Source organism: Giraffa tippelskirchi, chromosome 7, assembly GCF_054371585.1.
Source record: "Giraffa tippelskirchi isolate mGirTip1 chromosome 7, T2T-mGirTip1v1.2.pri, whole genome shotgun sequence".
Taxonomy (NCBI): domain Eukaryota; kingdom Metazoa; phylum Chordata; class Mammalia; order Artiodactyla; family Giraffidae; genus Giraffa; species Giraffa tippelskirchi.
In genome coordinates this window covers 52,022,437-52,046,361 of record NC_137281.1, presented here as the reverse complement: position 1 = coordinate 52,046,361, position 23,925 = coordinate 52,022,437, and the positions used below count along the sequence as shown (strand labels likewise).

General features: G+C 43.5%; 1 protein-coding gene across 2 annotated transcripts in view; it reads left to right on the top strand.

The window, feature by feature from the left end:
- The window catches only part of HSD17B2 (hydroxysteroid 17-beta dehydrogenase 2), a 71,671-nt gene extending 48,539 nt beyond the window's left edge, over positions 1-23,132 (top strand). For both annotated transcript variants that reach the window (XM_081514166.1, XM_081514167.1), the window contains exons 3-5: positions 1,141-1,326; positions 17,722-17,859; positions 22,697-23,132. In XM_081514166.1, the coding sequence (XP_081370292.1) occupies positions 1,141-1,326; positions 17,722-17,859; positions 22,697-23,058 (686 nt within the window). In that variant the 3' untranslated portion in view covers positions 23,059-23,132. The remainder of the gene's footprint in view (positions 1-1,140; positions 1,327-17,721; positions 17,860-22,696) is intronic.
- Positions 23,133-23,925: the final 793 nt, after the last annotated feature.

Sequence of the window (23,925 nt, the reverse complement as noted above, 5' to 3'; positions counted from 1 at the left end):
CGGATCCTGCTGCCTCTGTTTCTCCTAGGTGACTCACTTGTGCTCCAGACCCTCCTGCCCACAAAGCACGTGGAGTTTCTGTATTACTGCTCTCCTGCCATTTAGGGCAATGACTCCGAAGCTTGGTTGTACACCGGAATCACCTACGTAGGGAATTTAAAAAATGGCTAATGCCGAGATCCCCTTTCTTTACTACCCCACAGTTGCTGATCTAATTGGCTGCAGTGTGGCCTGGGTGTTGGGGTTTTAAAAAGCTCCCCAGATGATTTTAATGTGCAGTCAAGGCTGAAAAATCACCAGTTGTGGACAGTGGTTCTCTAAGTGAGGTCAGTGTCAGCGTCACCTGGGAACTTGCTAGAGATGCAGCTTGTCAGGCCTCACCCCAGACACCCTCAATCAGTTTCTCTGGAGCTGGGTCCTAGCCACCTATGTGTGAACAAGCTCTCCTTGTGATTCCGGTTAGTCAAGGGGATCAGGCTGACCGGGGAAGGGAGCAGAGCTCAGGGACTCTGCAGTCTTCTTAGCTCTTGGCATTTCTGCTCTAGTTTTCCTGCTTCCCTGTACTAGGGGAACTTTTCCAGTCAAAGGGAAAGGAAAGACAGGATCTTATATTGTTGCACTGCATGTAAGACACATTGTTTTAAATCTGCATGTCCTAGAGACATCATTCTGTCTCCATACACTCCTTTGAGGGAGAAACACGAGGCAGACTTGGAATAAACTTTGAGGCAAAAGAACCTCCATAAAACCATTTCTTAATATTTCACAAGTATTCAAGGAGAGTAAGGTTTTTTCTTTTTAAGACTTTTTTTTTTTTAATGTGGACCATATTTAAACTCTTTATTGAATTTGATACAGCATTGCTTCCTTCTGTTTTATGTTTTGGCTTGGGCCATGAGGCATGTGGGATCTTAGTTTCCTAACAAAGGATTGAACCCACACCCCCCTGCATTGGAAGGTGAGGTCTTAACCACTGGACCTCCAGGGAAGCCCCAAGACAAAGGTGTGAGAGTTGAAGTGATCTCTTGCCCAGATCTCAAGTCTCAAATGGGTCCTTTTGACTTCGGAGCTTGAAGGATTAAAAATCCTCCCACTCTCTTGGTATTGCCCAATCTCAGAGTTGTTCCTTTCTGTCCTCAGGACTGTGGGCTGTGATCAACAACGCCGGAGTCCTTGGCTTACCAACTGATGGGGAACTCATTCCCATGACCGAATACAAACGATGCATGGCCGTGAACTTCTTCGGGGCTGTGGAAGTCACGAAGGCGTTTCTGCCTCTTCTTAGAAAATCCAAGGGGAGGCTGGTGAACATCAGCAGCATGGCAGGTGAGCTTGCGTTTCCCCCACAAGGTCGTGGGTGCCAGTCCTACAAGATGCAGCTTGTAGCATTCTTTGTGGGCTGAACAAGAAAACAGGACTCTCATGCAGGGCTGGGTGAAGATTAGTCAAATTCTGTGTTTGCCGTTGATCTTAGTATAAAACCTTTCTTTTTCCTTTCAAATCCTTTCATGTACTGACTCTTACCTATGTTCTAACTCATCTGTTCATTACTGGGGATTTAGGATTCTCACATATTCTCACAGCGTGACTGCTAATGCACAGGCTTCCTAGATTTGGCCAGGAAACCCTGCATACAGTTCATGTCAGCGTGACGGAGGACCTGTGTTTTCCAGCTTCCCAGCACCTGCAGCCTCTGTCGTTCCTTGGACAGTGAGTAGGCACATGTCTTCACTCTTTTGGCACCGTCAGTGCTCCATGCCTCTGTTGGCTGCCAGCTAGCATTTTCCATAAGATTATTCCCATCGTTTTGCAATCTCAAGATAGTTGGGACAGGGTGTGACATTTGATGGCTCATCTCTCTCCATTTCAAAGGGCAGACAAGTCAAGGGTTTCACATCTCCCTGTCATAAAAAAATGCCCAAGCAGGTGATGTCAAATTCTTTCTCCTAGAATAGATATTTCCAAACTGGGGTTCTTGATACCAAAACCAGACAAAGACAACACAAAAAAAGAAAACTACAGGCCAATATCACTTATGAACATAGATGCAAAAATCCTCAACACAATTTTAGCAAACAGATTTCAGCAACACATCAAAAAGCTCATTCCCCATGATCAAGTTGGGTTTATCCCAGGGATTCAAGGATTCTTCAATATATGCGAATCAATCAATGTGATACACCATATTAACAAATTAAAAGATAAAAACCATGTGATAATCTCAATAGATGCAGAAAAAGACTTTGACAAAATTCAGCACCCATTTATGATTAAAATTCTTCAAAACATGGGCATAGAAGGAACCTACCTCAGCATAGTAAAGGCCATATATGATAAACCTACAAACGGGTTCCTCAGAACCTTAGTCAGCTTTGAGGGTGTCCAGGGGGTTGTTTGGGGAAGTCACTGCATGGGTAAGTGGGAAGCCAAGAGGGTGGGCTCTAAACTCCAGGATCCTGGCTTTGCATAGAGGAATACTGATATTCACTGTGGGCTCAGTTGGCTCTGAGTAAGATTTTTTTTAAAATAAAAGTCCAACTATTTGTTCGTTTGATTTGGGTTTCTTTACGTTTCAAGGGGGAAAGTTTTTTTTTTTGTATATTTTAGACAATTGATATTGTCCCTGATATTTTCTTCCCTGGTTCTAACTTAGCAACTTCCTTGAACTTTACAGCTATTTGAGTGTGTTGCTAACATTGCTACTTTCCCTGGTGGCTCAGACAGTAAAGAATCTGCCTGCAATGCAGGAGACCCATGCTCAATCCCTGGGTCAGGGAGATCCCCAGGAGAAGGGAATGGGAACCCGCTCCAATATTCTTGCCTGGAGAATTCCATGGACAGAGGAGCCTGGTGGGCTACAGTCCATGCGGTTGCAAAGAGTTGGACACGACTGAGTAACTAACACTTTCAACATTAACACTGCTGGTTGCAAGGAAGGAAGGAAAGAAGGAAGGAAAAGAGGGAGGGAGGAGGGGAAAGGATGGAGAGAGAGAGGTCTAAGATTGATAACAGCAACGAGTGTTGTATTTTAACTTTTATGAGAACCCCAAAATATTTCCAGGTTTTTTTGCTAAAGCAAACCAATCCTGAGAAAACACATTGGCAGTATTTCACCCTTATCTTTCTTCTGAACTCAGCCTTTACATTTTTGACCTCTGCAAAAACTTTCATTTCCTCAGTCTGGTACTTCTGGTAGTCTCACATGCTCCTTTGCCTCATTCATTCAACAAATATTTACTGAAATGACTTATCATTGCCTTTTGCTTGACTCAGTGACAAGGAAGTTTTTCTCTTCCTCTGTTCTCAACTTTGAGCTGCTCATTTGTTCATAAGATTTTATTTTACATTTCACCAATATGCACACTATCTGTTATGGGACCAGTGTCTAGCATGAAGTAAAAGCTCAATTAATAAATGAAAAAATGCAAGGGTGCAAATGAATGGAAAAATGGATAAATGAATGGGCAAGTGATGAATTTATACTGTGAGGATGTCCATTCATATATCTTCAACTTGGCCTCTAAAACTTTTTCTAAGCCTTTAGAATAAAAAAAATTTGGCCATGCCACATGGCATGTAGGATCTTAGTTGCCTGACCAGAGATCAAACCTACACCCCCTGCATTGGAAGCACAGAGTCTTAACCTCTAGACCACCAGGGAAGTCCTTAAGCCAAGACTTTGAACTGACTTGTCACGTGTTTGGGCTTCCCTGGTGGCTCAGACAGTAAAGAATATGTCTGCAATGCAGGAGACCCTGGTTTGACTCTTGGATTGGGAAGATCCCCTGGAGAAGGAAATAGCTACCCACTCCAGTATTCTTCCCTGGAGAATTCCATGGACAGAGGAGACTGGTGGGATATAGTCCATGGGGTCGCAAAGAGTCGGACATGACTGAGCGACTAACACTTTCACTTATCACATGTTTCCATTAGAGGAAAATTTTTGAGTATTAAATCACACATCTCACTCCTATTCTCACCACTAGACATGCAAAACCTTTATGCCTAGGCTTAACTATTTCCATTTCATTATTTTACCATCATCACCAAGTCAACATGTCTGAAGCTAAACTTGCTACTAGCAACTAAAAAGTTTGCTCTCTTAACTTCTTTCTGTTCATCTCCGGGTCTTTAGGTTTCGGAGCTTCGAGCTTTCTTGCGTTTGTTTATCCCTGTGCCTTTCTCTCCTTTTCTCTCAGCCAGTCACCCACTGGAGCCTCTCACTCCATCCACCAGGATGCAAGGAGTCTTCCTTCATCACACCCAGCTCTGAATCCTTATGTTTCAGGGAAAACCCAGCAGTGGGTTCATCTACAGGACTCAGAAATCACCCAGGGTATTTTATAAAGTTGTTAGAACAATAGCATGAAATCAGAGCAAACAGGAAGCACATGTCCCTGACAGCGCAGGCTTTTGTAAGAAGACAGGAACCAAAGATCTTAAACCATGCTTACAGTTTACCTTATTGATGAGGAGCAGAAAAATTCAGCAGAATTCCTTGCGCTTTACTGATGAGTGATTTACTGATGAGCTTTACTGATGCTCTGAAGAGCAATGGAAAAGATTTTAAGCAAGGAGAAAAGAAGCTAGACTGTAACACAAGAATCAGAAAAGTCATGGGATGTGTAAAAGACACTATACAGCCTACTACCAATCCTCAGAAATTAACATCCAAGATGATGACAGCTTGACAATGAGTCTCTTGGCAAAGCTAATGTAATAGTAATTTTGGAAAATGTACTTATTTGGGAGTACATGCTGGTCTTTTTCTCATTTTGAAGATGGAGGTATGGAGAGAGAGAGAGAGCCAGTCACTAATAAGCGTTCTCCAAAGTTCTCCCGGGAGCTCCTGGCTTCCCTGACCCTGCAGGTTGTCTTGAGCCTGGCACCTTGGCCACCCTCTGCATGACAAGAATATCATGTAGATTTATCATGGAAGTTTGCATCAGCCAGGAGGAGCTAAGCTGGAACTGATAACTCTGTTCCAGTTATTCAAGGCTGCATAGCAAGCAACCCAAAAGACAATGTCTCAGGATACTGTGAATAGATAACTGGTCTGGTAGGGAATAATGATCTCTCAAATATATCCACGCCATAATTCCCTGAACCTGAATTATGTGACCTTACCTGGCAAAAGGGACTTTGCAGGTATGATTGAGTTAAGGATCTGAAAGGCAGAGGTTATCCTGAGTTATCTAGGTGGGTCTGATGTGGTTAAAAGAATCCTTATAAGAGGGAAGCAAGAGGGTCAGAGTCAAAAAGTGGTTGGAAGATGGACAGTTGTGACCAATAAGTACATTTAGAACTGATGTTAAAATACTTAGAGCGGTGCCTGGCATATAATAGACAACTAATAAATGTTAATAATCATTAGGAAGCATCCATTAAGCATTATGGAGAAGGAAATGGCAACCTACTCCAGTATTCTTGCTTGGAAAATCCCATGGACAGAGGAAACTGGCAGGCTTATATAGTCCATGGGATCAGAGTCAGACATGACTTAGCAATTAAACAAACAACTATTAGGCTTTAGGCATTTGGGGGATGCCATCAGATATATGATCCCAACAACCCCGCAAAGTATTAGTATCCTCCTTTTGCAGTTGTGAAAATCAAGTTTCAGAACAGTTACATAACCAGCCCTGCAGCTAGAACTGGAATCGAACTTTGGCCCCATGTTCTGATGCAACAAGTCACTGCCTCTCCCACTGATTCAGGTGGGATCATGTGTTAACATCATGTCAGAGACCTTTCCCAAAGGATCACCTCTACCATGTTCCTCTGCCTACTAATCTGCAAGCTTTAGCCTCACCCCCATACCCAGGTGTAAAGAGGGTCAGTATAACCACTCCTGTAGACAGGAAGTTCCAGGATTGGGGCAGGGCAGAAACATTGCTCCTTTAAAGACTTCTCCAGGAGATGCACACAAGAGTCGATTGCATTACGAATACACCCTTTCCTCCTACATCTCCCCTTCTCCAAAGAAAGCAACAAGAAACAGAAAGAACAAGAGAGGCAGCATATAGCTATATAGGTAGAATCAGGTTTCAAAAAGGAGAAGCTGAGTGGGGATAAACTGCGTTGGTTTTGATCCTGTCTTTCCCACGTGGAGTGACCCAAGACAAAGTCTTGAATCTCTGAGTTGCGGCTTCTGCATTTTACAAAGGGGATAATAATGATTGTTTCTTCTTAGGGCCATGGTGAGATGGGATGAAATGACATGGATTTAAGCATCAGCCTTGAACCTGGCGTGTAGTAGAGTAAGAGACTCAAAGGCCATCTGCCATGAAGAGGCTGGGTCTGTGTGCCCCTGTGGCTTTTTATCTTGCCCACTGCTGGCATCACCACGCCTGACTGTGACACCACATGGCATTTCATCCCGCTGCTTCCTATCACACACTATAGCTCCTGGGCAGATAAGCCCAATAGGTCACTACTTCCAGATTTGACCACAACTTATCTGGGAGGACATTTGCCTCCCTGTAAGCAAGTTCGTTTCTCATCCCTCCCACAGAATAGGATAGCTCTTTAACCTAAATCCCAGCAAGGCAGTTTGATAAATATTTAACCAAGGATTGAAGAAAGTGAGAGATGACTCTCTGATTGATGGGACAAAGGGCAGGTGAAAAATCTTTATGTTTGAGAGGTCTGAAAATCTTTTCTGGCCAGCTGTCCTCTTAAGAAATTGCAGAGCAAATACCTGTGTTATGTTGTAAGCTGCTTTTGAGTGAGAACAGCTAAAAGCAAACCTTATAAAAACGACTCAGGCCTCAGGGATTTTGAGCTGGCTGTGCTCTGAACTGTGCTCTTGTATTAGTAGCTGGGTGATCTGGGCGCAGGCCACCCCACTTGTCTATGGGTCCCTTTCATCTTCTGTCATGACAGGGTGACACAGAACCTGAGTCTAAGGCAGCATTTCTTAGCCTCCACATTATTGATATTTCCGGGGAGGCTAATTCTTTCTGTCGGGGGCTGTCTGATGCACTGTAGGATGTTTAGCAACACATGTTCTTGATTCATTAGATGTAAGTAGAACCCACCCACAGTGCTGAGAAGCCTTCAAATATTACCAGATGTCCACTGAGGGTGGGGGTGGGGTGAGGAATCAACCCCAGCTGAGAATTTCTGGTCTCAAGCATAGAGCTAAATGCACTGTGGGTTCTGAGCACTTAGCACAGTTGCAGAAGGTACTCTAGTAACAGGGACATCTCTACTGAGAGATAGTAATGGTTGCCCAAGTCGACTAAACAGATGCACAACCTGAGAGTTGCGAGTTGAGTTTTATTGGGGGCAAAATGAGGACTGCAGCCCGGAAGGCAGCACCTCAGATAGTTCTGAGAGACTGTTCCAAAAGAGGTAGTAGGGGAAGGCCAATATATAAGATTTTGGTGAAGGAGGGAGTTCAATACCATTAAGCATTCATTTACAAAAATGTTTCTGCTAGTCACAAGGATCTGATGTCACCATGAAGGGATTTATTGCTTTTCTAGATATGAGGAGATGGAAAGATTTCGGTTATAGAATCTGTTCCTAAAACATCTATCTAAGACCCACGCCCCCAGATTGCCTGGAGCAGGAGTGCCTTACTCCACCCTGAATTCCCTCAGCTGGTGTTAAAGGTCAATAGCTGCAACAGGGCAGGGTTCAGTCTCCGCAGGAGTAGATGGTGAATGCCCTTGTTGTTCAGTCTTTGGCAACGATCTTAGCAAGTACCGATTTGTAGTTGACACCCATCACATCAAGCTATTTAAAAATGTGTGAAAATTACTTTGCGCCAAAATCAGTGGCCTCACAGAGAGCCTTACAAGTCTACAAATTATGGGTATCGGCAGATCCAACCTTGAGTTCGTTTGACTTAGTCCATGTGGTGGTTTAGTCACTAAGTCGTGTCCAACTCTTGTGACTCCAAGGACTGTAACCCGCCAGGCAGCTCTGTCCATGCAGTTTCCCAGGCGAGAATACTGAAGTGGGTTGCCATTTCCTTCTCCAGCGAATCTTCCAACCCAAGAATTGAACCCCGTGTCTCCTGTCTTGCAGGCAGATTCTTTACCAACTGAGCCACCAGGGAAGCCCTAGTCGGTAGAAATTGACTATGGGATCATGCCTGGATTTTTTTTTTTTCCTTGCTGAACTAGCTTCCTTAAGGGAACCATCTGGCAAATCATTCAGCCAGTCTCAGCTGCTCAGTGATGTGAGAGGAAGCCAAAGATGAGATCTACTTGCTTAAGACTCGCCAGGGCAAGTGTAGGACAATGGGAAGAGGGAAGAGCAAGAAGGAGTGAACGTCTTTGTGCTGAGTTTAATTAGATGCTTACATACTTGAAGTCATTCATTTCTAACATCTACAGGATGCAGAGACTAATTCCTTTTAGATCAAGAATGCTCTAGCCCAGGATCATCCAGCTGGTAAGCAGTGGAGTCAAGGTTGGTACCCAGGTCTGTTTTTTTACTCCAAATTCTGTGTTCCTCTCACTCTTCCAGACTACCAAACAAGGAGATACTAGGCAAAAATGGGGGGCAAAAAAACCTCCCAAAACAAACAGAAAAACCACAGACCCTAACTCTAGTATGTTTAAGCAATGATGAGGAAGTGTTAGCAGCTTAGGGCTATCGTCTACATCAGTGCTTCTCAAACACTGTGTATGGTGATCACCTGGTGGCTGTTGTTGTTCAGTCACTAAGTTGTGTCTGACTCTTTGTGACCCTATGGAGGGCAGCACACCGGGCTCCCCTGTCCTTCACTATTTCCCTGAGTGTGCTCAAACTCATGTCCATTGAGTCGGCGATGCCATCCAACCATCTCATCCTCTGTGCCCCCTTCTCCTTTTGCTTTTAATTTTTCTCAGCATCAAGGTCTTTTCCAATGAATCTGCTCTTTGCATCAGACGGCCTTGTTAAAATGCAGGATTTGACTGAATTGGTCTGAGAGGGCCTAACGTTCTGTATTTCCATAACTAGTTCCTAAGTGAATGCTACTGGTCCCTGGACAATTTTTTTAAACTTTGGATGCATTAATATCAGCAAGAGGGCTACTTAAAAACAATGACAGGAAACCAAAACTTCAGTGAGGTAATATTTCACACCCCCTAGGATGACTGTCATGAAAAATCAGAAAACAACACTTGATCTGCCAGGATCAACTGGAACTCTCCTGAATTGCCAGTGGGAATGTAACATGGTGCACCCTCTGTGGAAAACATTTGGCAGTTCCTCAATAAATTAAACATAGAGTTACAGTATGACTCAGTAATTCTACTCCTAAGTGTGTACTTAAGAGAACAGAAAACAGGTGTTCAAACAAAAACTTGTACACAGGTCAGGTCTTCATAGCATCATTATTTATATTAGCTAGAGATGGAAACAACCCAAATGTCCATCAACTGATGAACTGATGAACGTAATGTGGTCTGTCCACACAGTGGAATATTATTAATCCACGAAAAGGAACAAAGCGCTGATACACTGAAGGGTGAACCTTGAGAAGATCGTGCTAAGTGACAGAGGCCAGCCACAAAAGGCCACATCTTGGGACAGTCCTATTTATGTGAAATGTCCAAAACAGGCAAACCCATAGAGACAGAAAGTAGGTTAGTGGTTCTCAGGGCCTGGAGGGAAAAGCCATGAGAGGTGACTACTTAATGGTTATGGGGTTTCCTTTTGGGGCATTGAAAATACAGAACCAAATAGTGCTGTTGGTTGTACAATATTGTAAACATACTAAAAGCCACTGAATTGTATACCCTAAAAGGGTTAGATGGTGACTATTACATTTTGTGTATTTTATCACAGTAAGAAAAAAATCCTGCTCTCACCCCCAGAATTTCTGATCCAGTGGGCCTGGAGTGGGACCTGAGGGCTTGTACTTCTAATAGATTCCCAGCTGCTGCCACTGCTTCTCAATCACACTTTGAACAAGGTCTTAGATATTTCTTTTGATACTGAACAGTTTGTTGAATCCCCAGGGACTGGGAGATGCTATTAATCTCAAATTTCTGTTATCCATACCTAAATGAGGTAAGCAAACCTACCTCTCCTGGGTTGGTCTGTGTTCTTTTTTTTTTCCTTTTGGCTGCACTTCGTAGCATGCAGAACTTCCCCAACTAGGGGAATCAAACCCATGTCCCCTGCAGTGGAAGCGTGGAATCTTAACCACTGGACCACCACGGAAGCCCTGGTCTGTGTTCTTGAGTTGGAAAGGTGCAATATAGTAATGACCTTTGTTCTTTTTGGGGGGAGGGGGATGAGGGTGGTGAATCTTAGATCCCTGACCAGGGATTGAAACCTGGCCCTCAGCAGGGAATCCCTAACCCCTGGACTGCCAGGGAATTCCTTGGACTTTTGTTACTTGAATTGACTCACTTGACCTTGGAGGAAGCAGAAATCAGCTGGGAGCCCTCACTACTTTCTCCCGAGACAAGGTCATGAGAGTACTGTCTTGGGAAGATATTAGAGGATGAGAAAGCTGCTGTGGACATGGGACCCTGGTACCCCTATAAATGTGTCCTGCGCCTGGTCCCAAATCTCAGAGAAGAGTTTCCCTGACACCAACAAGCAATGCTCAGATACCAGCAGGGTGCCTACAATGCAACTCAATTCTGACGCTCTCTACCTGGATATAGCATCAGGCCCTGCTGGTTGAGGGCTCAGTCCTATAGGACTGAGCCCCCAACCACCCCCCCATCTCCACTTTGGATTCAGTTCTAACATCTGCAGATAATTCCTTTTTTTTTTTTAATTTTATTAGATAAATAAGGCACAGATTCCTTTTTGTGATAGCTACATCAACATTATATGACTGTAAGTTCAATTAAATTAAGATACATACATAGTTTTTGGTTTTTCAGCTTTTAATTTCAACTTATCCTGGATATTAAAACAAGCCTCCAAAGTATAACTGACAGAAGTTGGGAGGTTAAAAGGGCACGTGAAAGCTAATTTTATATGTTAACTAGGCTAGACTATGGTGACCAGTTGCTTGTAACTGTGAATACTTTAATTGCTTATAGCAAATCTGTAAGTTCAGTTCAATTAATGTACCCATTTTACAGATGCACAAACTACCCAACTGTTTGTGATATTACTATTTTTTTCCCATTTTGATTTTTCCCAATTACATCATATTTTGACCTGTCAGGAAAAATGAAGACTTGAATTGCCTTCAGGGAGTTCAATGTTGATTGAAACTTGATTCCTCAATAAGAAAGAACTTCTTGAACAGCTCTTAATCTGGCATAAGAAGACCAATTTAGAGTTTGAGACTGGACTTTGTTCTTAAATTTTTCAACTATTCTTTTTTTTTTATAACCTTGAATTAGAGAAGAATTTATTATGTAAGACATAAAGAGCATAAACTATAAAAGATTGGATTTGTCTATCTTTTTTTTGTTTGTTTGTTTGTTTTTAAATAAATCTATTTATTTTAGTTGGGGGCTAATTACTTTACAATATTGTAATAGTTTTTGCCATACATTGACATGAATCAGCCATGGGTTTACATGTGTTCCCCTTCCTGGACCCCCCCACCCACCTCCCTCCCCATCCCATCCCTCTGGGTCATCCCATTGCCCCGGCCCTGAGCATTTGTCTCATGCATCGAACATGGAATGGTGTTCTGTTTCACATATGATAATATACATGTTTCAATGCTATTCTCCCAGAACGTCCCACCCTCGCGGGACCTTCTCCCTCAGAGTCCATAAGACTGTTCTATGCATCTATGTCTCTTATTCTGTCTCGCATATAGGGTTATCGTTACCATCTTTCAAATTCCATATATATGCATTAGTATACTGTATTGGTGTTTTTCTTTCTGGCTTACTTCACTCTGTATAATGGGCTCCAGTTTCATCCATCTCAATAGAACCAATTCAAATGTATTTTTTTAATGGCTGAGTAATATTCCATTGTGTATATGTACCACAGCTTCCTTATCCATTCGTCTGCTGATGGACATCTAGGTTGCTTCCATGTCCTGGCTATTGTAAACAGTGCTGCGATGAACATTGGGGTACATGTGTCTCTTTCAATTCTGATTTCCTCGGTGTGTATGCCCAGCAGTGGGATTGCTGGGTCATATGGCAGTTCTAGTCCCAGTTTTTTAAGGAATCTCCACACTGTTCTCCATAGTGGCTGTACTAGTTTGCATTCCCACCCACAGTGTAAGACGGTTCCCTTTTCTCCACACCCTCTCCAGCATTTATTGCTTGTAGACTTTTGGATAGCAGCCATTCTGACTGGTGTGAAATGATACCTCATTGTGGTTTTGATTTGCATTTCTCTAATAATGAGTGATGTTGAGCATCTTTTCATGTGTTTGTTAGCCATCTGTATGTCTTCTTTGGAGAAATGTCTGTTTAGTTCTTTGGCCCATTTTTTGATTGGGTCATTTATTTTTCTGGAATTCAGCTGCAGAAGTTGCTTGTATATTTTTGAGATTAATTGTTTGTCTGTTGCTTCATTTGCTATTATTTTCTCCCATTCTGAAGGCTGTCTTTTCACCTTGCTTATAGTTTCCTTTGTTGTGCAGAAGCTTTTAATTTTAATTAGGTCCCATTTGCTTATTTTTGCTTTTATTTCCAATATTCTGCGAGGTGGGTCATGGAGGATCCTGCTGTGATTTATGTCGGAGAGTGTTTTGCCTATGTTTTCCTCTAGGAGTTTTATAGTTTCTGGTCTTACGTTTAGATCTTTAATCTATTTTGAGTTTATTTTTGTGTATGGTGTTAGGAAGTGTTCTAGTTTCATTCTTTTACAAGTGGTTGACCAGTTTTCCCAGCACCACTTGTTAAAGAGATTGTCTTTTCTCCATTGTATATTCTTGCCTCCTTTGTCAAAGATAAGGTGTCCATAGGTGCGTGGGTTTATCTCTGGGCTTTCTATTTTGTTCCATTAATCTATATTTCTATCTTTGTGCCAGTACCATACTGTCTTGATGACTGTGGCTTTGTAGTAGAGCCTGAAGTCAGGCAGGTTGATTCCTCCAGTTCCATTTTTCTAGATCAAGCACATTCTAGCCCAGGATCATCTAGCTGGTAAGCTAGATGGTAAGCAATGGAATGAGGGTTGGTACTTAGGTCTTTTACTCTAAATTCTGTGTTCCTCTCACTCTTCCAGGCTACCAAAGAAGGACATATCAGGCAAAAAGGGGGGCAAACAAACAAACAGTGGATGCTGGTCGCAAGCCCAGGTTATCATCTCTGCTTCTGATCGATGGGCTGTAGAGCAGAGGTACCAATGACTCCATTGCTGGGATTGATTAATTTGCTAGAGCAGCTCAACTCACTTGATTACTGGTTTATTACAAAGGATATTAAAGGATACAGATCAAGAGCCAGATGAAGAGCTACACAGGGCAAGGACATCCGCTTGGAAAGCTGTATGTCAGGAAAAAGATCTCTTGGTAGGTGTGGATCGTTTGCATACGAGGAGCCTTTGAGGCCCTGTGCTTCCTCCGAGGACCTCAAGAGCACTTGACTGCTAGAACTGAGAGAAAGGCTACTAACCTGTTGTTTGTTCCGCACCAAATGAGTCAGGCAAAGACTAGGACTGAGCCCCACCTTAGGGGATGGGGGGGTGGCTGGGGGAAGGCCTCACAGTTCTGTAAGCTGCAGGATTGTAACTTCAAGGTTCCCTCTGCTTTAGCCATGGCCTATGGTACATCATGAAGTCCAAGACAAGGGATCCCAGACTGATGACAAATGTGAACGCTGAGTTTGTTCTTACCAGACAACAGAGTCACTGAGTAGTTACCGGAGGCAGAAAAACTGGGTGGGGGAGACTGGTAGATTTAGAAGGGGGTGGGATGCTGCATTCATGGTGGCTCTGCCAAGTAGAGATAGATGGTTTGCAGTTGTGAAGGATGGAAAGAGTCCCTGGGGCTTCTCTGGTGGCTCAGTGGTAAAGATTCCACCTGCCAGTTCAGGAGATGCGGGTTTGATCCCTGGGTTGGTAAGATCCCCTGGAGGAGGAAAGGGCAACCCACTCTAGTATCCTTGCCTGGGAAATCCCGTAGACAGAGGAGCCTGGTGGGCTACAGTCCATGGGAATGCAAAATGTTAGACATGACTTAGCAACTAAGCAACAAAAGCAGCAGCAATATAGTCCATAGGTTTGTATGCAGGTGGTTAAAACAAGTCCCATTGTTGCCTGGGTGTTCCATTAAGCTGCTTAATAACAGGTCATCCCATATTCTGGGCTGTTTACCAGTGCTGGCTACTTAGAATCAATTGACAGGAACCCCAGCATTCAATTTTAATATCTCCTAAGCAAGTACCCCTCTAAGGGCAAAGTTTTGCTTTTGCATTAGCCAAGTCTGTGATGGGGGTGCATGTGGGATGGAGTGACGAACAAGTACACTGTCACTTTTAATTTGCTTGCAGCCTCAGCAGAAAAGTTTCACACTCTGCTTGCCACATATTTAAGCTGCTTCTTATTGAAGTGATTAAATTAAGAGTTCAAAATCCAATTCCTTCCTTTGACCCGTGAGAAGGGCCAAAGAAGCTAAAGCAACTTATTTAAACTTTCAACCCAGTTTGGACAGTTAGACTTGTCATTTCTTCACGGTTTTTAGAGATGAGGCATGCGTGGTCAGCTGGAAGGCAAGTCACCTTCTGGTGTGCTTAGGGGGCTCATCTTTTACGTTTCAGATTAGCCAGACCTTGATTTGGGGGCCTTCTATTTGTTGCTATTTAGTCACTAAGTCATGTCCAGCTCTTTTGCAACCCCATGGACTGTAGCCTGCCAGGCTCCTCTGTTCATGGGATTCCCCTCAAGAATACTGGAGTGGTTGCCCTTTCCTTCTCCAGGGGATCTTCCTGACCCAGGGATCGAACCCACGTCTCCTGTATTGGCAGGTGGATTCTTTACCACTGAGCCACCAGGGAAGTCCATGGGCCTCCCACGACAAGCTTAAAAAAAAAAAACTTAAGTTTTTAGTTTTATTTACCAAAATGTTAAGAGACCTTATGATCTTGGTACCTCCAAAGACTTACATGGGAGCTAGGCAATTCCCCTGCCCTAAGATGTCTTAAAGAGAGTATGCCTTTTAAAACTTTTTGTTTGGAAGTAAGTATAGATTCTCAGGAAGCTGCAAGGAAATGTACGGGGAAGTCCCGTTGGCCCTTCATTCAGCCTTCCCTAAAGATAACATTTTGCATAATTATAGTGTGACATCAAAACCATCGGTACCATGCACAGAGTTTATTCAGACTACACCAGTTTTATGTGCACCCATTTATGTGTGTGTTTGTAATTCTGTGCAGTTTCATCATATGCAGAGCTTTCTAAAACCACCAACACAATCAAAATACAGAATGTTTCGGCACAAGGATCCCCTGAGATATCCCTTTCAGGACCACATCCACACCCTCACCCCAACTTCTGGAGACCACGAATCTATTCTCCATCTGTATAATTTTATTTCAAGAATGTAATATAAATGGAATCATACAGTATGCAACCTTTGGAGACATGCTTTCAGTCAACATAATTTAAAGGAAATATATTTTGACCAAGGCATATACAGCTCAAGACCAATCAAAACCAAACATATAAACAAGAAACATTTTCTTCCAGCATAGCCTTAGATTTAATTGCAGCATCTTGAAACACAACATACCTTACTCCTGCCCTCCCCCTGCCCCCACCCACATGTCTGAGACTTAGATCAAAGATAAGACAGCAATGCCAGGTCACTGTCCATCTTCTGAGTCACAACTTCTACAACCGAAACATAGACATCAGTTTTCCCAGGTCCCAAGCTGTATTAATATTTACACGTCCGTAAGACAGAAATAAATGGAAAAAATTAAGAGATGTTCTTGAGAAACATTTAACACCCAAATCTGACCACTGGAATCGCCTGGGGGATTTTTAAACAACCCAGTGCCTGGGCAAATAACAGGAAGGTCTATTAGGGAGCCTGTTTTGTGCCAAACACTCACTCAGTTTTCACAACCATCTTGTGATGCAAGTATTATCCTTATTCGTAATTTACAGATCAAAAGACAGGCGCATAAACATGAACTGGTTTTCCTAACTTTAACTGGCTTTGAACACAGGTACAGTTGGCTCCAAAGCTGGCCTTCAGCTGCTGCCCTCTGCTGACCTGCCTTCCAGCTGGCCATGCATGCCTCATCTCTAAAAACCGTGAAGAAATGACAAGTCTAACTGTCCAAACTGGGTTGAAAGTTTGAATAAGTTGCTTTAGCTTCTTTGGCCCTTCTCATGGGTCAAAGGAAGGAATTGGATTTTGAACTCTTAATTTAATCACTTCAATAAGAAGCCGCTTAAATATGTGGCAAGCAGGAATCAGAGTTTAATATTTGATGCCAGATTCTATATTGAAATTGCATCAGTTAAGCCTCAGGACTCTTTCTTTTAAGTGACAGGGCCAAACCTCAAAGGAACTTAAAGAAGGAAGCAGGAGTTTATGAGCTCACTGACTGGTTGCAAACAAGCTTCAAGGTCATCATAACTCTTCCCCCAGCTCCATCTCTGTCTCACTCCGCAACCCTCCACCTCTAGCTTTCTGAACTTGCTTGTCACCGCTTTCTTTTGCTTACCTTCTGTGAGGTAGTGACAAACACGGCCCCAGGAGTTCTGATGTTTCACCATTATCACACGTAGGTATCCAGGAATAAATGAGAAAGCTCTCTCCCTTCCACAATCTGTATCAGTACTCTGCTCAGTTGAGGTCACATGCACAGCCCCAACCCAGTCTCCATGGCCAGGAGATGCGAGATCATGGTTGGCCAGTCAGCCTCTCTTAATGAGGACAGTAGCCCTGACTGACGGCCTTCTTGCAAAGACAGAGGGGTAAGGGAGAGTGTTTCCCAAAAGGAAGTTATGTGAGCCAGACCAAAGATTTATTTTAAAAAATTTTATTTATTTTTTTTGGCTGCACCGCCTCGCCTGCCTGTGAGATCTTAGGTTCTCCACCAGGGGTCAAACCTGAACCCTCTGCACTGGAAGCATGGGGTCTTAACAGCTGGATCATCAGGGAAGTCCTAGACCAAGGCTTTAATAATCATGTAAGAAGAATAATGCTAATTGATATTAGCTCTTCTAGGCATCTATGCAACACCTGTGTTCCCTGCCCCCCAGTTTTACTGGGCTGCGATTTTCTTCCCAGGAGCAAGCATCTTTTCATTTCGTGGCTGCAGTCACTCTCCACAGTGATTGGGTTCCCTTTTCTCCAAACTCCCTCTCCAGCATTTATTCCTTAGAGTCTTTTTGATGATGGCCATTCTGACAGGGCATACTCTCTTACAGAGAGGTCCCACAGTTCCCTGTGGTGTCTGTTACTCCTTGTGGCAACGTGTTAAGCCCAAGTACAAGGACAGTAATGGAGCAAACAGTGCCCATTCTACCCCTCCCCCGCGGAACATATGTCCACCCAGGGCCTCAGAATGTAGGTTGGCCAAACCGGAAGGTCAGAGGTTGGGCAGATGCTCTTTATTACGTTAGCTTAATTGCTGGGAGAGACTGAGCCTTACACTTGGTTTGGAGCAGCCGTGGAAAGCAGAAGCAAAGGAAGCCAGCCAATGGCGTGACCAGGAATACATGCTCACCTGGGTACCAGGGGCCCTTGTCTTCCTTTGTCTGCCTTAGTCATCGCTGATACTGGCTCCTGGCATGAAGTAGATGCCATCTAAAAACTTAGTGGATGAACAAATGAAAACCTCAGAACTGATTTTTTTTTTCCCTCTCATTGTTCCCTAGGAGGGGTTCCAATGCAGAAGATGGCAGCCTATGGCTCATCCAAGGCAGCGCTGATCATGTTTTCATCAGTCCTGAGACAAGAGCTGTCCAAATGGGGAGTTAAAGTCTCTGTCATCCAGCCCGGAGGCTTCAAAACAAGTAGGTGTCTGAGCCCAAGAGCAGTGTTCATTCTGGAAGAGATGCTGAAGATCCTTTGTTCTGACAGAGGTCAAATCAAACCCGTCAATGGTGGACCAAAATGGGATTGGGATGAGTGGGCCTCTTTTAAGTATGTATGTGTGCTCAATCGCTCAGTTGTGTCCAATTCTTTGTGACCCTGTGGACTGTAGCCCGCCAGGCCCCTCTGTCCATGAGATTCCACAGGCAAGAATACTAGAGTGGGTTGCCATGCCCTCCTCCAGGAAATCTTCCTGACCCAGGGTTCCAACCCCCGTCTCTTACTTCTCCTGCATTGGCAGGTGGGTTCTTTACCACTAGCACCACCTGGGAAGCCCCTCTTTCAAGCACTGATGGCCAAGTGCCCAGCTTTACAATGTATAGTTGCTCCTCTGCCTCCTCGCACCAACGAATTATATTGATGTCATGTATTTTTTCAAACACCACCTTGTCCCCTCTGGAGGATATGGATGTGATCTGCCTCCTTCTACCCTGGGAGGAGATGGCTGTCCTTTCTTCTCCTGTTGCTGAATTTATGGACTCTAGGGAGAGGCAGATGACCCCCCATGGCTCAGTCCTTAGTTCTGGGCCATCAAACACTTAATTGGTGATTTAAGCGAAGATGTAAAAGAGCATGTTTAATAAAAGACCACACACTGGGAGAGGGATGCCTAACATGCTAAAGAACAAACCGTAGAGGTTTGAATATTAACTCAAATGCACCAGATGTAAATCGAAAAGAAAAGCAGAACTTTGTCTTTAAGTATTTGGCAGCCAGGAGTCTCCCAGAGCTGTCCAGGAGGAGCCAGGAGATGGTGAAAGGGTTCGTCTGGGAAGGAAACCTGGGGAAAGACACCTGGCCCATCCCGGTTGAGAGGTGGGACCAGAACAGTAGGAATGGAGGGGAGGTGAAGGTTTGGGAGGGGTTTTCAGCTTGGGGACTCTCTGGGTGGGGAGAAGAGTTGAGGGGAGTTGATGGGGAAGGAGGGTGGGTTGGAGACAATGCAGCCTGAGAGACAGAGCGGGAAAAGCTGCGTGACAGCTAGTGGAAAGGGGAGAACGATGAATCTGGCAGGAGGGTTGAGGGCTTGGTGACACAGCCAACGAAAACTTCTTTTATTTTTTTTTAATTTATTTATTTTAATTGGAGGCTAAATACTTTACAATACTGTAGTGGTTTTTGCCATACATTGACATGAATCAGCCATGGGTTTACATGTGTTCCCCATCCTGAACCCCCCCTCCCACCTCCCTCCAACGAAAACTTCTAACACAGAGATGTAGGATGCACTATGGACCAGACAGCAGCCCTGCAATTAAATGACTGTTTCAAGGACCCAGTGAAATTGTCATCGCCAGCCTTTGGGGGCAGCTGCTCTTATCAGGCACTAGCCATTTTCCGTACGTTCCTTCTTGACACTGTTGACTTTATTTTTTAAATTGAGAAATATATCACATACACACAGTTTAGTAAATTGTTATAGAAACTCACGCACTTAACATACAGATCAAAAACCAAAACATTTCCAGCTCCCAGAAGCCCCCATAGGGTCCTCTCCACTTTTGGCTCTCTCCTCCCTGCAACATTTAACCTCCTGTACTTTTTGTAATGATCGTTTATTTGCTGTGCTTGACAGTGTTCCATGCATGCATGCATCCTCAAACAATAGTTTGGCTTTATTGGTTTTTGAGCTTTGAATGGAATCAACATATATGTAATCTTTTGTGTCTGTCTTTTTTCACAAAATATTATGTTTTCCCAATTCATCTGTGCTGTACATAGCTGTAGTTCATTCATTTTCATTGCTGTGTAGTGTTCTGTGAATATGCCATAAATTTTTCTACTATCAATGGGCTATTTGGGTTGCTTTGGACTTCCCTGGTGGCTCAGATGATAAAGACTCAGCCTGTAATGCAGGAGACCTGGGTTTGATCCCTGGGTCGAAAAGATCCCCTGGAGAAGGGAATGGCTACCCGCTCCAGTATTCTGGCCTGGAGAATTCCATGGACAGAGGAGCCTGGCAAGCTACAGTCCATGGGGGTCACAAGTATTCGGACGCGACTGAGCAACCGAGCACACATGAGGTAGGCATCATAATAGTCCCATTTTGTAGGTGGAAAACTGAGGCTCAGAGGAGTTAAGGAATTTCTCAAGCCACAGAGCTGAGATGAGGTAGTGTTTGGATTTGGAACCAGATCGCCTTAACAGTTTTATTGTATATGGCCTCAAAATGGCAGGGGATGGGCACCTGTATGTCAGAAGAGGCAGATGAAGTTTGATCAAAGGCTGGTGGCTTTGTCATCAATAAACATAGCTTTGGAGATTGTGGACAGGGCAGGTGCAAGAATGATTAGAAAGTCCATGAGATGTTCAGGGAGGGAGGAAGTGGAGAGGAAAAGAAACCCCCTAGTCCGTGAGAGCAAAGACTAGGGAAGAAGTAGCTGGAGGAACCATAGTTCGTGCAAACATGTTTTCCAAGTCAAAGAAGCCCCCAGAGTGGTAATTGTCAGGGTAATCATTTCTTTAAGTATGGGTGTCAGGGTGTCATGCTTTCATGAAAAGAAATGAGCAATTGAAACCCCATTTGCATTTCCTTGAGTATAACTAGATTAGCCAGGCTCCCTCCCTCTTCTGATATCCAGGAATCACCCAGGCTGGCAAACAAGATTCACCCCCACAGCAACCCCTGTGCAATCACACACTTTGCAGGAGAGAGTGTGGGTCACTGCAACCTTTCTGGAAAGCAATCTGGCAGTAGCTATTAAAATTCAAAATATATCTGTTTTTTGACCAGATCGTCACCCTTTGGGGACAGTAGCTTAAAGAAGTAAAGGGTGAAAAACCAAAGGATATATTGTGTAAGGTTGTTGATGGCAGCGCTGCCTGAAATAGGGAAACCTAGGAACGACTGGGTCATCCTTTGATTAAGAAGTGGTGACTAAAAGCTGCTCGGTGGAAAATTTTGCAGCTCTGGTTTAAACCTCGAGCCGTTGACCAGGAGGCAGGTCTGTGATGTATTACTAAGCAAGCAAACCAAAAACAAAACCTACAAACAAACAAAAAATACATATTATATGTGTTTTCCAATGAAAGCACATATAGTATGATCCTTTCTGTGTTTTGTTTGTGAAAACACAAATGAAATGAAATTAAGCTGAAGTCAAACATACATGTATATGTTTATGAAGTAGGAGGGACTGTAAAATGGCACAGAAAACTGTAAGTGACCTCAGAGGAGATTAATTTTTAAAAAATATACATCTCCTTATTCATTATTTATACAATAAGCAGACATTGCTACTATATTTTAAAGTAAATATATAGATACTATTGGGCTTCCCTGGTAGCTCAGCTGGTAAAGAACCTGTCTGCAATTCAGGAGACCCTGGTTCAATTCCTGGATCAGGAAGATCCCCTAGAGAAGGGATAGGTTACCCACTCCAGTATTCTTGGGCTTCCCTGGTGGTTCAGATGGTAAAGAGTCAGCCTGTAATGAGGGAGACCTGGGTTCAATCCTGGGTTGGGAAGATCCTCTGGAGGAGGCCATGACAACCCACTCTAGTATTCTCGCCTGGAGAATTCTGTGGACAGGGGAGCCTAGTGGGCTACAGTCCATGGAGCTGCCAAGAGTTGGACATGACTGAGTGACTAAGCACAGCATAGCACATAGATACAATTAAATTTTCTATAATAAGCAAGAATTTTACTTCTATATTAAATTATGGTTATATATTTAATCACATATCATTATGTGTTAAATTTTATGAAAATTTAAAATTATATTTATTAAATAGATAAAATGATGTTCAAAATTATTTATTTAACTTTTTTTTCTTTTTTGGGACCTTCCCTGACCAAGGATTTAACCTGGGCAATGGCAGTGGAAACCCAGAATTCCAACCACTAGGCTACCAGGGAATTTCCAACGTTATGATATTTAATTTTATACACAGGCATTACTGCTATGTTTTTAAAAGTGGACAGAGGAGCCTGGCAGGCCGCAGTCCACAGAGTTGCAAAGAGTCGGACACAACTGAAGCGACTTGGCACATTGGCATAGATAATATATGCCTTACATTTTATACTGTAGATAACAGTCATGAAAAGGTATGTACTAGAATGTTTATGGCAGCACTATTTGTAAGAGCCTCAAATTGAAAACAACCCCAACAGCCATCATAGTATAACAGATCAATAATTTATGGTATGTTTACAGAATGGAAAGGTATTGACTTCACAATACACGTAGCCTTGTGTGTGTGCGTCTGAAGTCAGGCAAAACTCTATTCTGTTCATTGGAACAGTTGCTCCTGGGAAAGCAGCCTTGGCTAGTTCTTCCTTTTCTTGGTCTGGCTGCTGGTTACATGAGTTGTTCAGTTTGTGGAAACCTAATCCTCTGTGCCCTGTTCTGTGTGCTTGTTTAAAAGGATAGAATTACCATTATAAAGCATATACTTTAGGATTTCCCTGGAGGTCCAGTGGTTAAGACTTCACTTTCCAGTGCAGGGAGTGTGGGTTCAATCCCTGGTGGGGGAGCTAAGATTCTACATGCCTCTCCGACCAAAAAAAAAAAAACAACCAGAACGTCAACAACAGAAACAATACTGTAACAAATCCAGTAGAGACTTTAAAAATGACCCACATCCAAAAATCTTTAAAAAAATAAAAAAAAGCAAAGCACTAACTTTAAAAGGCATTTGGGAATGTCCTTCCTGACAGAAGCCAATTCACAAGAGCCTTCTTGCCAACTGGGGGTAGGACATGCCTGTTCTGGCCTTCCCAGCATCTGAACCTGTCTTTTTTTTTCTCGCATCTCAGACATCTCAGGCACGAGTCAAATGTGGGAGAAGCTAGAGAGAACTGTCCTGGACAACCTCTCCCCTGAAGTGCAAGAGGACTACGGCCAGGACTATATCCTTAGCGAACGTAGTCTTCTCGGGTTAATGAAAACCTGCACCGATCCGGACATCTCGCCAGTGCTCCTGGACGTGCGGCATGCCATCTCTGCTCAGAGCCCCTTTGCATTTTATGCGCCGGGGAAATTGTCTTATCCGTGGCTCTGTTTTGCTTCCTTTAGCCCTACTGGCATATTTGATTATCTTAGCAGAAAAATAAATGCCTACAGTAAGAAGATGCCCAGAGTGTTAAGCACATCTAACTGGGAGAATGAGGCTATGTAGGCAAAGCAGTGGGAAATGTTAAGCGTCTTGGAATAAAAAGGAATCTCAAGCTTCTCATTAAAGCTGTGGTTTCCTACCTTGCAGCCCCTGTGAATTCTGTTGGTTGAATCGGGAGACAGGAGGGAAGGGGGCAGGGCACAACTTTTAAAAGAATGATAGCGCCATTGAGTGTATGACAAAAAAACACTGGTTAGAACCAACTAGACCCAGGTTGCTAGAAGATTCAAGTCCCAGTGGATCAAGCCTCATCAGACCATCATTGTAATGTATTAGCTAAATGACACACTCACAGGTGCCAGGACAGTTCTGAAGCCGATCATAAAAGGCCAGAAACTGGGCAGTTGCCCAATTCCTGAAAATCCTTGTCCCTTCCCCACACTGTTGGAGTGACCCTCCCACTCACCTGTTAGCCTATGAAATCACCCAGCCCGTAAAAACTGACTGTCCCATATTTCAGGGCTCCTCATGGCCCGCACTTATCCTGTGGAGTGTATATCTTTCTCAATAAATCTACTGCTTGCCTATCACTCTTCTGTGATGAGACATAAAGAACCTGAGCTTCATTAAGTCCTGAGACCAGGTGGGCGATTTCAATTAAAATACAGTGGGTTTGAGGGGCTTCCCTGCTGGTCCAGTGGTTGGGAATCCACCTGCCATTGCAGGAGACATAGGTTTTGATCCCTGGTCCGGAAAGATCCCACGTGCTGAAATGCCACAGGGCAACTAAACCCATGCGCCGCAACTACTGAAGCCTGTGCTCACTACAGCCCATGCTCTGCAACAAGAAGCCCATGTGCAGCAATGAAGACCCAAGGCAGCCAAAAATAATAAAATAAATAAAAATTTGGAAAAAAAAATAAAAAGGAC